Here is a 12,103-nt window from a genome sequence, read left to right as displayed (position 1 = left end):
TTTACAGTCACACTTCTCTTCGCTGACAAGTTATCCTTATCTCTTGTCAACATATTGTAGAAAAAGGTCCTTCGTCATTTATCGTATGCTTTCTTGACTTCGCATTAACTTATGCACCGAAACATTACACTCTTCTCTGGTGTTAACACACAAGATCCACATCCAGACCACATAAGATTATAAGATTACACTTTCTGATTATCTCTCTGTCTCTCTCTTTTTCTTCTTGGCTTAGTGACTTCTAAGGTGATACCGATGCCGAGCATTTCTGGCTTATTGGACTTTTATCACGTATCCGGATAGTCAATCCTTGCTACGGGGGAACGGTTCGGATAGGATTTCATACACGGTCCTGTCGTGTGGAACCGACGCCGTTTATCACATACAACACCGGCCCATCCGATCTAATTATCTCTACTGTAATTAGATTAGTCAACAGAAGTGCTTAGTATGAAATTTACGATTATCGTTAGCGGTTCTTTGCTTATAGACGTGAGCTATGTTTTGTTCCTTTTATTTTTCTATTCTCATTTTACTGCTCTCTGTTGGTATGTGTGTTTTTGATGCTGTGTGAAGGCGCCATTGGTTTGTGGGCAAACGCGTAGATGGTGTGGTCGCGATTATCTTTTTCCATTTTTGTTTTCATTACTTGCATCAGTGCAACGGCAGTTTCCAGCTCTTTTCCACTAAAGTTCAATTAATGGATGCGTATGCTTGGAAGTCCTGGTTCCCATAAATAATGTTAAAGAGGTTCGTAATTCAGCCCACTACAATATGTTCGACATTTGCCCTGGCGTGTGTATAGTTTCTTAGTCCGATCCTCCGTACACGTTACCATTGTAGAGGGGTAAACATGATGGTCTTCTCGTCGGTAAATAAAACTATCCACCCGGTCTGCCTGTTCGTAGACGTTAACTTTGAGCTACACTATTTAATTACATCCATTTCCATCGTGCTTTATCGGTGGGCGTCGCGTTGTCTTTACGCTATATTATTAATAACATGGCTACATTATTAGTCCACCGAATGACAGGTACTAAACATCACACACTACACTCACACTACAAGAGAGTTACAATAAAGAAGCACGCATGTTAGAAGACACTATTACTCCAACTTATTATGTTCCCTTCAACACCTTCCCAATTTGCAGCCGACTGGTCTTTACAACGCTGATGATTCTAGATAAGTTCTTATTTTCTAAAATTTGTCTACAGAAGAATATCCATTCGAATTAGTTTTATAGGAGGAAATGCATTGTGTCTATTGTGACTATAGCAGAAGCAGTGCGCTGATACAATGGCGAAATCCGTAATAATATAAAATATAATAAAAAAATTAATTAAATAAATTAGTTGTTTAATTTAAAATACACAATTTTTTGAAATTTTTTTTGTTCATTTTTTTATGTCCATCTACTTGCTTTCTCGTAAGAGCAATATGTTGTAAATTTTGTGAAACTAGCTTAATTTTCACAAATGAGTTAGAACCGAACGTAATAAAACCAATACAAAAAATATGGACAGGAATAATACGAAAAACGTTACGATAATACGAAAAACTGATCAGTAAATGCATGCGGAATGCATTCCATACCGGTCCGATAGCCATAGAAAATTTCGTTCTTAAGTACTTTCTTACGATCATACGAAAAAAGTCATGTTTACTGCGTTACTCAACACGAGCATACACTTAACTCGTTCAATCAACTTCTTAGGGCACTGCTGTACAGATAAACAACTTTGTACAATATCAAAAGCGGTAAACCCGGGCAAGATAAGACAAATGCTCTTTCTCTTTCGAAAGCGAGACAGCTATTTGGTCGCGTATGTGTTAAACTAATAACTGATTGCGGTTTTGTTTAAAAGTTGAATTAATTTTTATGACCGTGTCTACGACAGGAGAAAGAAAAAAAATTACTTCATCCCCATACTATTCATAATCATCTGGTGACCAGGGGAGTGTGAATCCTTTTTTCGATACCATTTGGACCAGTGTTGACGATTTTTTTTATTTGGCAACACATTTGACCGTTTTTTGGTAATTACTTGTATTAAAAACGGTTCCTTCTAATTAGTACCAAGATGCACACCGTAACGGAAACCATAATTTGAAGTATAGTAACAAATTACTCGATGGATGTTCGGATGGAGAAGTCATAAGAAATGCTACCAATTTTAAAGCTGTCTTATGTAGTGAAAATTTGGATGCTATTAGCTTTGCTGTTAAGATTTAAATAAAACTTCAATCTAATATATCTATAGGGTTAAAAATAGGAGACAAAAATGATATTCTTTACAGTACGGAGATAAAACTATATACTTTGAATCACATACATTGAATCACATTCACCCTCAACAATCACTCGAGATTGAATTTGATGAAGGTATTGTTGTAAATTGAACAAAACGTGTTTCAAGCTAGATACAACATTAGCTGTGGTTTAAATCTTGAAAAAATATGTTGCCATAGCAAAATGTTGGAAAATAAAATAACAAATATTCAAACTATAGACTAAAAACGAAACAAAACAACAAAATAATCGTTAGCCGTACCTGAGACGGAATGACGTCGCAACGTGCTGCGCAATCGTCGCAGTTGTTTTGCACTAGTGAGGTAGATCGTATTGGCCGAATGGTGGCTCAGGCTGTGCGTATGGCGTCGTACCCCACGAATGGCCGGTGGCGGTGGCAGTGGAGGAGGAGCAGGTGGTCCCATTGACGGGATTGACACGGTTTGTATGCTTACCGTCGAGGAGCAGCAAGACGCATACTTGGACGAAGAAAAGTTGGAAAAGCTACAACCGGAAGAACTCTCAATACCTCCACCACCAGGTGCAACTTCATCGCTTCCACTTCCATTCACACCATTACTACCACCACTACTTCCAACAATTGAGTTGGTGATAGTGGTCAACAATTTGTTGAAGGTGATACCGCCAACGCTAACCGGTTCCTCTCGGCCTCCTTGCCGTGTACTAGCATAATGGTGAAATTTACTCATGGACGCGCCGGGCGATAGTGGCAGCATTATTGCCGCTGTCATCGATGTGGCCATCGTCTTCACAGTGGACGTATTGACCGTAGAAGTGATAGACTCTATTAAAGGATCGGATCGGAATTTTGAGGCAGGCATACGTTATTTTATTTTTAACAGGATTATTAAAGAACACACGGCACGTGAAGGTGTACGTGTTACAATATCGTATTGTTCAGTTCGTTGTTGTTTGTGGAATAGAAAGAGAAAAACAGCAAACATTTTCTCATTACATTCGTATCTTTGTAAGCGAATAATATTTGTATTTTATAATTTCGATTAAATTGTATCCTTCTATCATGTGGATGCAGATGGAAGAAAGTAAATTTAAAAAATAATTTGCGAACATGTTTCTTCTAATTAAGTTAAAGCTCATTGAGGGATTTTTTTTTGTTGAAATCATAGAAACTACGCCTCATAACCAGTTTACCGAATGTTATAATTAAAACAACGACGGCTTATTGTAAACTGAAACGTGTGCAATTTTGATTACATGAACGTTCATGAGAAATGTGTTGCTTTACCTCAATGGCACAGAGAAAACGGTTTGTGCGGCAAACAGACACTCGTACAATTAGAACTAGAACTGCAATGTATATACCCCAGATGATGAGTTACCATTTTGTTTGAATGTTGTCTTTGAGTTGATCTTTTTGAGTTTTTTTTATTCGTGTAGAACGGCCTGACCGTATTGATATCATTTTGCGTTTGATACAGATACATCGTTCGACACTGTTTTGAGAAGAATATCGATAGCTTGAAATGTTTCGTTTTATATAACGTTATATATAAATATATATGAATATATAAATATATATATATATATATATCTTCTTCTTGGATTTAACGACCTTACAGTTCACGCCAGCCATTTCTGGCTTACTAGACTTATTTTTACCACGTAGCCGGATAGTCAGTCCTTGCTACGGGGGGACGGTCCGGATGGGATTTGAACCCGGTCCGGCCGTGTGGACTGGCGCCGTTTGTCACATGCACCACCGGGCCGCCCCCGGTATATATATATATATATATATATATATATATATATATATATATATATATATATATATATATATATATATATATATATATGAATAAATCAATTATATTTGTATTGGTTGTCTATTGCAAGATCATTGTTGATTGCACACTTTACTGCGATCAATTGTCGGCTGAGATAAAGATGATATAAATATGATTTTGTTCATGAGTACGCAAGCTTGAAAAGCGACAAACAATTCGGAGAAAGTGAAAGCAGGGAATACGTACTAAATTTAAATAAAAAAAATAATTATATGTATTTGTATATATATTTACCTAAATGTATAGTGTTTGAAGGTTTGCATGCAAATCTGTCCATTTTGTGTGAAGTTGTAAGTATGCATGCAATATCTATGTAATCTAACGCTTGTGCAGTGGATTAAAAAGCACGGGAATTGTTACATTCAAAGGACAGTCCAGATTAATTGAGAACCACATGCAAATCAAATATAAAGTGAACCAAACGCCTGTAAGCGAACGAATCTAAACTGAACATCGAAACTGTCACGATATCCTTGTGAAAGTATGAAGAGGCGGAGTATTGACACAATCATAGTTAAACGTCGCAATGATAGAATAACACATCGGTACGCAGTGTATAATAATGTTGCCGACTTTATGCGAGGTGTTGTTAATATGATTTCTAGTAGTAGAGAAACAAACGCCCGTTGATGATTTTTCGACTCCTACATTATCATTCGATCATACAGACAATCACCCAACAGTATAGCTTTTACATTTATCATACAGAATATCAACCATCTTATCAATCCTTTACCGTGCAAATAGACGTAGAGCGACATTTCTCGCGCGACATTTCTTGTCAATATTCCATGAAATGCGATGAAAAGTCCATATATAAAAAACAGCATCGAAACGTCATTTCCATAGAAACACATAGAAATATTCCAACGAAGTAGGCACAGAAATGTCTCGCCGAGCGATTTGCTTTGTTTGCAGAATTGAGCTACTTTTAAGAAATGTCGCGCGAGAAATGTCTCTCTACGTCTATTTGCACGGTTACTCACGACAAATAAAATGGACACATTCATAGTGTAAAAATAAACCACTAGCGAAAAAAACAAGCTCAATACAATGCAGCACCCATCCATTGCTGAGCTCCCATCAAACAGATGTTGTCGAGGGGCTGAAGGGCATTGTTTACATTAACTGTTTTATATTAAAATTTTCATCTAACAGATGATAATCTATTCCATATCTTAGCTTACTACATGTTTCATACTTTACGATAAACTAATGTTTATCTCAACTGTGTTTTTATTTCGTTCATATCCATAACAAAGGGGAAGGAATAAAAACTATCAGATTTGCATAATATACAGCAATTTCTAACACATCAATAATTCGTGGTACTACCAAGCAGGCTGCCCAAGTACGACAGTTAGCAATAAGTATGTATGTGTGTTCATTGTGTTTTTTTTTATTATTGTCTTGATTAATTGAGAGTGCTTTTTCATCATTATCTTGTCCAATTGCTTCATCATGGTTGTGAAGTAATTAAGCTAGATAGCAAATTGAATCTTTTCGTTGCCTCGCTTTGCCTATCTTAAAACTGTATGCACGACGGTCAATTAGCAAGCCTTCAATTCATGTAGTATAACACAAACCGAACAGAAATATGCTAGCTGGACCAAAAATATGTATGGCAAATATTAAACATATTTTTTTATATGAGACAATTAATGTAGTATGATCAACCTAAATTGAAAAAAATGCGCATGACTTTTGTACAGTTTATCATAGACTATACGGTTATCGACGCGGCAATGGCAACATGATCTTAGAGGACGCAGTATGTTATATTTAAGAGTAATTAAATGTAATAAACACCAGTAAACATCTAAATCTATCGTTTCCCAGTATTCCCGAAATGCACATCGTGAGTAAAAACACATATTACTAGTCAAGTTTTTCGGAATGCTATGGTCTTTTTGGCAATGTGCTTGGCATATTTGATCTGCTCCCGAAATGAATTTGAATAACTTTTTGTAACTAGAAAAAAGAAATAAAAATAACTAAAGCATGAATTCTAGTTGGGAATATCATATACTTTAGCACAGCACAACAAAATGGACAACAAAGACAAACCGAAACGTTGGACATTGCTTTTGAGTTCCTGACGGTAAACGCGAAGTATTGAAGAAGTTGGAAATTTTAAATTGCCATTAATTTAAAACAATTTTGACCATCAAAACGCGCTTCATCGATATTGCTGAAGTGCAAGTTGGAAACGAAATTATAGTTGGAGGGAAACCATGAGTGAAAGAGACACCGATCGGTGGATAAAAGTCAGGATTGTCGCGAAAGATGTAAATGAAAATCTCACGGAGTCATTGCGAACGGATAAACGCATAAACGAATGTAAATGATAGGAAGGACAGAACAGAAAAATGAAAACAGAAGCCTCAAAGGAAAATAAAATAAAATACTAATGTAATATACAAGTTTGCTTGGAAAGCTCTCATTCATTGAACGAAACTATGATGGCAGGATGCGGGAGTAATGAGAGCTGTAGCAACATGGTGTTACACTTCTTTTTAGCAGCCATTTTTTAGTACATATAAGCCAATGTAGATGAATTTAAAGTAGATAATGGTGCGACTGTTTCAAAGTAGGGCAAAGAAATTTTAAAATATGGCAAAATGAAGAAAGAACAAAACAAAACAACAAATAACAAAACAAAACAAATGTAAAAAATATAGTACATAATGTATAATGTTCCGTCCTTAAACCAAATGAATCAAACAGAATTGTTGTTGAAGTAGAAATGCTAAAGATATTTCTGGAAAATAGCCATAGCGTGGAATGATAGTTGTCATGTTGAAGGAAGTTAACAACAGTATATATGTGTGTGGGAAATAGAAGAAAAAAAAACAACAAAAAACATATTATAGGCGTACCATGGTCAGTCGAGGAGGACGCAAACTCATTGGTACCGGCGACGGTGCTGGTACTGCTACTGCTGCTGCTGCTGGTCCTGCTGCTGTTGCAGCTGCTAGCACCAATGATCCCTGTAACTGTGTGATGCAAACCAGCAACCGAATTTGGTGTATTCGGGTGCCCTACTACCCCGGACGCTACTACTGAGGACGGTAGTTGTGTGCCACAGTGAAGGTACGGGTGTTGATGATGATTGGGATGTGGATGTTGAAGTAGATTATGATGGTGAGAAGCGTTTGGTGGAAGCATGGCAGTGCTGAGTAGATGTTGCTGCTGCTGTTGATAGTGACGTGATTGGTGACCCCTCCGTTGGTTAGACGATAACAGTGGTGAAGAGATGCCAGAGTCCATTTTCACCGTCCTACCAACACAACTATCGTGCGTGGATTTCTTGAGCGATATTCGCCGATAACTCTGGGACTGAGCAGCCACACCTAGACGTGGTGATCCCATCAAACCACCCCTACCGGATATAGTCGCCCCACTAGCTCCAACACCACCGGCCGCCACACCGTACAGAGGATGCTGATTGGGACTGGTCCCAAGTAGTCCAGGACCGGGTACAAGAGGAACGTACGCATCGCTTGGTGAACAGGAACTGATACTCGTTAGCGACGAAGTGCTGCTGTGCGAACACATAAACATGGCAGCAGGAGTGGTGGTGAACGTAGAGCAGACAGCAGCTGCCGAGGAGTTGGTAGGTGTGTGACCCGCAAAAGGAACGATCATAGGCGCATGGTAGGAATCGGGAGTAGTAGTATACATGGAGTTCGCCATACTAGCAGTGACAGTAGAGGAAGTGACAGTAGTCATAGAAGTAACAGTTGTGGTAATAGAAGTAGCGTTGATGGTAGAAGTAGCAGAAGTAGCAGTAGCGCTTTTGGAAGAAGAGCTAGCGCACGAACCGAGCAGAGAATTTTCCAGGCAGGCTGGTAAGTTAGGGTTCTCTAGTACTACTAATCTTGGTTTCGAATTCGGTGCACTAGTATTATTTGTTCCGGACCCTTTGGGTGGCGTACCGACCAGCACGACCGTATTGATGCTGGCGGCCGACGAGGATTCGGAGTTCGTAGCATTGTTTGAGTGATCCTCTGGAATATGCAACATAGTGAATTTATTGGCTTTTTTCGTTGAGTGTTTTGGAAGGATATTGGTGATGAACAAGAGTACGTTCAATGTCAAATGCACAGAGCAGAGTCATAGCGATAGTAAGATAAAAAGAAACGGGCATGTAAAGGAAGTAAATGAACAGGTATTGCAAATGACACGATACAGAGATGTTAATGTGAAAGAGAGAAAATTTATAGGAATCGTAATATTGCGATTATATAATATATCTGAATAATAATCGGATATAATAATATCTGAATATTAGCGAAATGGGCTGGATTCCATCATGTTGAACAAGATATCATAGGGACTATTAGAGCGGACAGTATTGCTGGTATGAAGCGGACACACTGTAGACAAAACAAATATATCAAACAACTTTGACCAAAGCTTGCAGAAGATCTCAGTTTATTTTGGAACGATACAACATCAGAAGTATTTCGAGTTTGTCTATTTTGTGGAACAATAAATATAGCGAAGTAAAATGAGAACACCACAGAAAATCGAAGCAACGTCTTTTTAACCGATCTTTTAGAGATAGGAAACATAAAATATTTTTCTCGTCAAAAATATATGTGAGAATACATGAAGTATAGGTTTTCATCCAAATATCGTCAGTTAACTTCCTTAGAGAATATCCAAATATCGTCGGTTAACTTCTTTAGAGAAACAGATCAACATGAACGGATGGGTGTAGATGTTTATCCTTGGCTTTAGTAGGGATTTAGTTGCAATGCATATCTGCAAGACTATATAAACGGAATGTGGTTCTTTTTTTGTTAGCCTGGATATGCAAAAATGCCCAAAAACTGTGTGATTAAGAAAATTACAGAGATGGGAGCAATCGATTAACTAGGACCATGAGTGTATGTTAGCGTAAAAAACAAATTCTAAATGTAATACTGGACAGTAGATCAAACTGGGATTTAAATAATTTAAAAATTAAATTAACTCTCACATTACTAACGACTACTAGCAAAACCATTCTACAATATAACAACCTCAAACATCAATCGAAAAAGTTACTAGAAAACTATTTATTTATTGATTTCGATATAATAAAAAAGAAACAGGAACATGTAACACAAAATTCTACATTTATTAATCACTCTGGTTTTGTTCCATTTTACTATTCTTTGGTTAAATGTTTACAAAACAAGCAATGATAAGATGTATTTGTATTTAACCAAACTGCCAAAAGCAAAATATGTAGACCAAATTAAATTGTAGTACAAAAAATTATAGTATCAGACGGCAGTGTTAACGAAGAAAGTAAAGTACAATGGAGATTATTTCTTGAGGAAAGTACGTTGGTAGACAAATGCATTCAATTTTTTTTAGAAAAAACGATAAAAAGTACTTGAGTTAATAAAGTAATAAGACGAAAAATTAGTGAAACTTTTTTACAAACAGGAACAGGAATTAGGTAACAAATAAGAAAAAGATATCTAATAAAATATATCTAGCAAATATAAATTGACTACGCGTGAACGAGCGATTGCAAGAGTAAGTCATTTGCTTTAAAAGAATACCATACGTTTGATACAGCTTGTAAATGAAACACATATCAGAAAGTGTATTACTTAGATAGCAAAAAACATATCCAGTGCTTGAAAGTTACTCCAAAGACTGTTTAGCTTTAGTGATAATGAAGGGGGTTCTAAGATAAACGGCAAAGGAAAAGGGTCGTAGGATATATTACGTATAAAAACATATCCTTTACGTCCTGTGGCTAAATACGAAATAACTTCCTGGGTTTTAGGAGCGCATGGAACTAATGATACAGGGAAAAAGGGGTCGGTTGTTTAAATATTAGCCGCAGGTACGTTAAAAACAAACCCGCTAAGTAGTCAAACACTTACCACTCGACGGTGAGCAGTTGATTGGTTTCTGGCCGGTGTGCGTTTGACGGCGGAACAGCATCGAGGTGGGTTTCGAGGCAGCGTTTGCCGAAGATGATCGTATTCGTATCATTGGACCAAGGTTGTCGTCTTTACTTTTCGCTGACCTAAAGTAAAAAATCGATAATATGTTTATTTTGTGTAAAATTTGTGCATTTTGAGCGAGTCGCTAGGAACATTGCGTTAGTGCACTATAATGGCTATTTCCTGCTCATTTTTTTCTTTTTCGTTTGAAAAATTGTAACACACACTCACAGTTAACATTGTTACACGGTTCTACGTTGTCACAGTCACCCAGAACTCTAAAAACTATTTGCTTTCAATCATCAAGCAAATTTAAGCTAATATCACCCCTGACTTAGCATCTATTCGACGCGTCTATGCACGTCTATGCAATAGTGCACTATTGATTCCACTTTTTATGAGCTTTTTGCTCAAAGATATAACACATAAATTAACGGTTATATCTTCCTTCTAAAAGGGGTAGCGCGGTGGAGCATGTGATAAAGGGCGTCGGTTCCACACAATAGGACCGAGTATCAAATCCCATTCGGGCCATCTGCCCGTAGCGACTGACTATCCGACGGCGTGGTAAAAGTAAAACGTTCTTAAGAAGTAAAAGAAACAAAATGTTCCTTCTAAAAAATGAAATACACTAAACACTGAAGAACGGAGTAGGAATGTCGTAATCGACTACTGTGTTGTTTTTTTGTACTCTAAAACGTCGCACGAAAAAAGTACAAAACAGAAGGACCTTCCTCATTTAAGGAGCATACTAGAATGAAACCATGCTGAAAACCGTACGAAAAGGGAAACCTACGACCAGCCAGAAACGGGAAACGAACATTGAAGTCGTCGAAGCTGCATTCATGATAAACGACAGCTTGTATGTCCAGGGAAAGCAGCAGTCGTTTCTTAGTAAGTATTTTTGTGTTGCTTTCGAGGACCGCAATTTCATTTGGAGGTATACCATTCAAGAAAAGTATACCATCTCCGTTTTTGTTTTTGTGCGTCAAAACTCAACAGGAAAAATTTACTGACAATCTTGTTAATCGTCTCTTTGAAACGTTGAGCAAAAAGAACGGTTAACGAATAGTGCTTGTCGGAATAAAGGGAAATCAGAAGGGATAGTATACGAACGTTTATTAAATAAAAAAAAGTTGATAAGAAAGTTGATTTTTCACGTAATTTGAACTAGAGGAACTAGAAGGATCGCGGACTATTATTTAATATTATTAATAATCAAAAGCGAATGAATTGTTAAAATCATTAATGCCAGATAAATGCTATATAAAAACACGAGATTGTATTTTTAGTTTTTGCGCTAGAATGTTTACTGAATTTTACTTCATGGTCTACGAAGCGTTGATGACTCCAAAAATCACATTCATAACAGTTCTATACTTACTTCATGATTGTGGTGTACATATTTTGCGCGATGATGGAATCCTGTACTTCCATCCATATTTCGCCCGCTCCTGTTTTTGAGCTTCGGCCAACCTCCAGGTAAAAGTAGCGCTGAGAATGTCCACATCTGCAAAACGTAAACCAAAGCAGATACGATTTAATTGGTTGATCGGCATTTCATATCAATCCTCAAGGATGGCTTGAAACCGCGGGCGCTTACCGTCGTATGGATGCTAACGAAAACTCGACCACTTCGGCTCTTTTCTCCTGGTGCGGCGTTAATTCCGATCCGATACGGTTCAATGAAAGTATTTTGTCGGTAATGCATAGTCGATAGTTGCCAAGAATGCCGTAACTGTCGCCTAGACCTTTGCGCTGCACGTAGACATCCCAAACGTGCTCTGTAAACACAAAAGTAAACAAAAAAACACAGTTTGTAGAGTATAATATTAATCGTTAACTACTGACGCAAATAAAAGATAAGTTAATAAACTCCATGCTGTTTGTACTTTACTTGTTACTACTGCTTTGGCTTGTAGCTGTCCTCTGCACTATAAATTAGCAATATAGCCTGTGAATGCGGCATTGTCGATCTCGCAAAAATGATTTCCATCTTTGAAAAATCATCCTCGTATTGCGGCTCCATT

General features: G+C 37.4%; 1 protein-coding gene across 17 annotated transcripts in view; it reads right to left on the bottom strand.

Moving 5' to 3' along the window:
- Positions 1-12,103, bottom strand: part of LOC125761492 (serine-rich adhesin for platelets) — a 124,470-nt gene that overhangs the window by 17,043 nt on the left and 95,324 nt on the right. For 16 of the 17 annotated variants that reach the window (XM_049422662.1, XM_049422659.1, XM_049422661.1 and 13 more), the window contains 4 exons: positions 11,677-11,857; positions 11,458-11,583; positions 10,011-10,156; positions 6,999-8,129 (listed from right to left, as the gene is read on the bottom strand). In XM_049422662.1, coding sequence (XP_049278619.1) covers positions 6,999-8,129; positions 10,011-10,156; positions 11,458-11,583; positions 11,677-11,857 — 1,584 coding nt within the window. The remainder of the gene's footprint in view (positions 1-6,998; positions 8,130-10,010; positions 10,157-11,457; positions 11,584-11,676; positions 11,858-12,103) is intronic. The other variant, XM_049422668.1, reaches the window with a different exon arrangement.

The sequence above is a fragment of the Anopheles funestus genome, chromosome 2RL (genome assembly GCF_943734845.2).
Source record: "Anopheles funestus chromosome 2RL, idAnoFuneDA-416_04, whole genome shotgun sequence".
NCBI classification, from domain to species: Eukaryota; Metazoa; Arthropoda; class Insecta; order Diptera; family Culicidae; genus Anopheles; species Anopheles funestus.
Note: the sequence above shows the minus strand (reverse complement) of the source record. Positions and strands in the feature narration are given on the sequence as shown.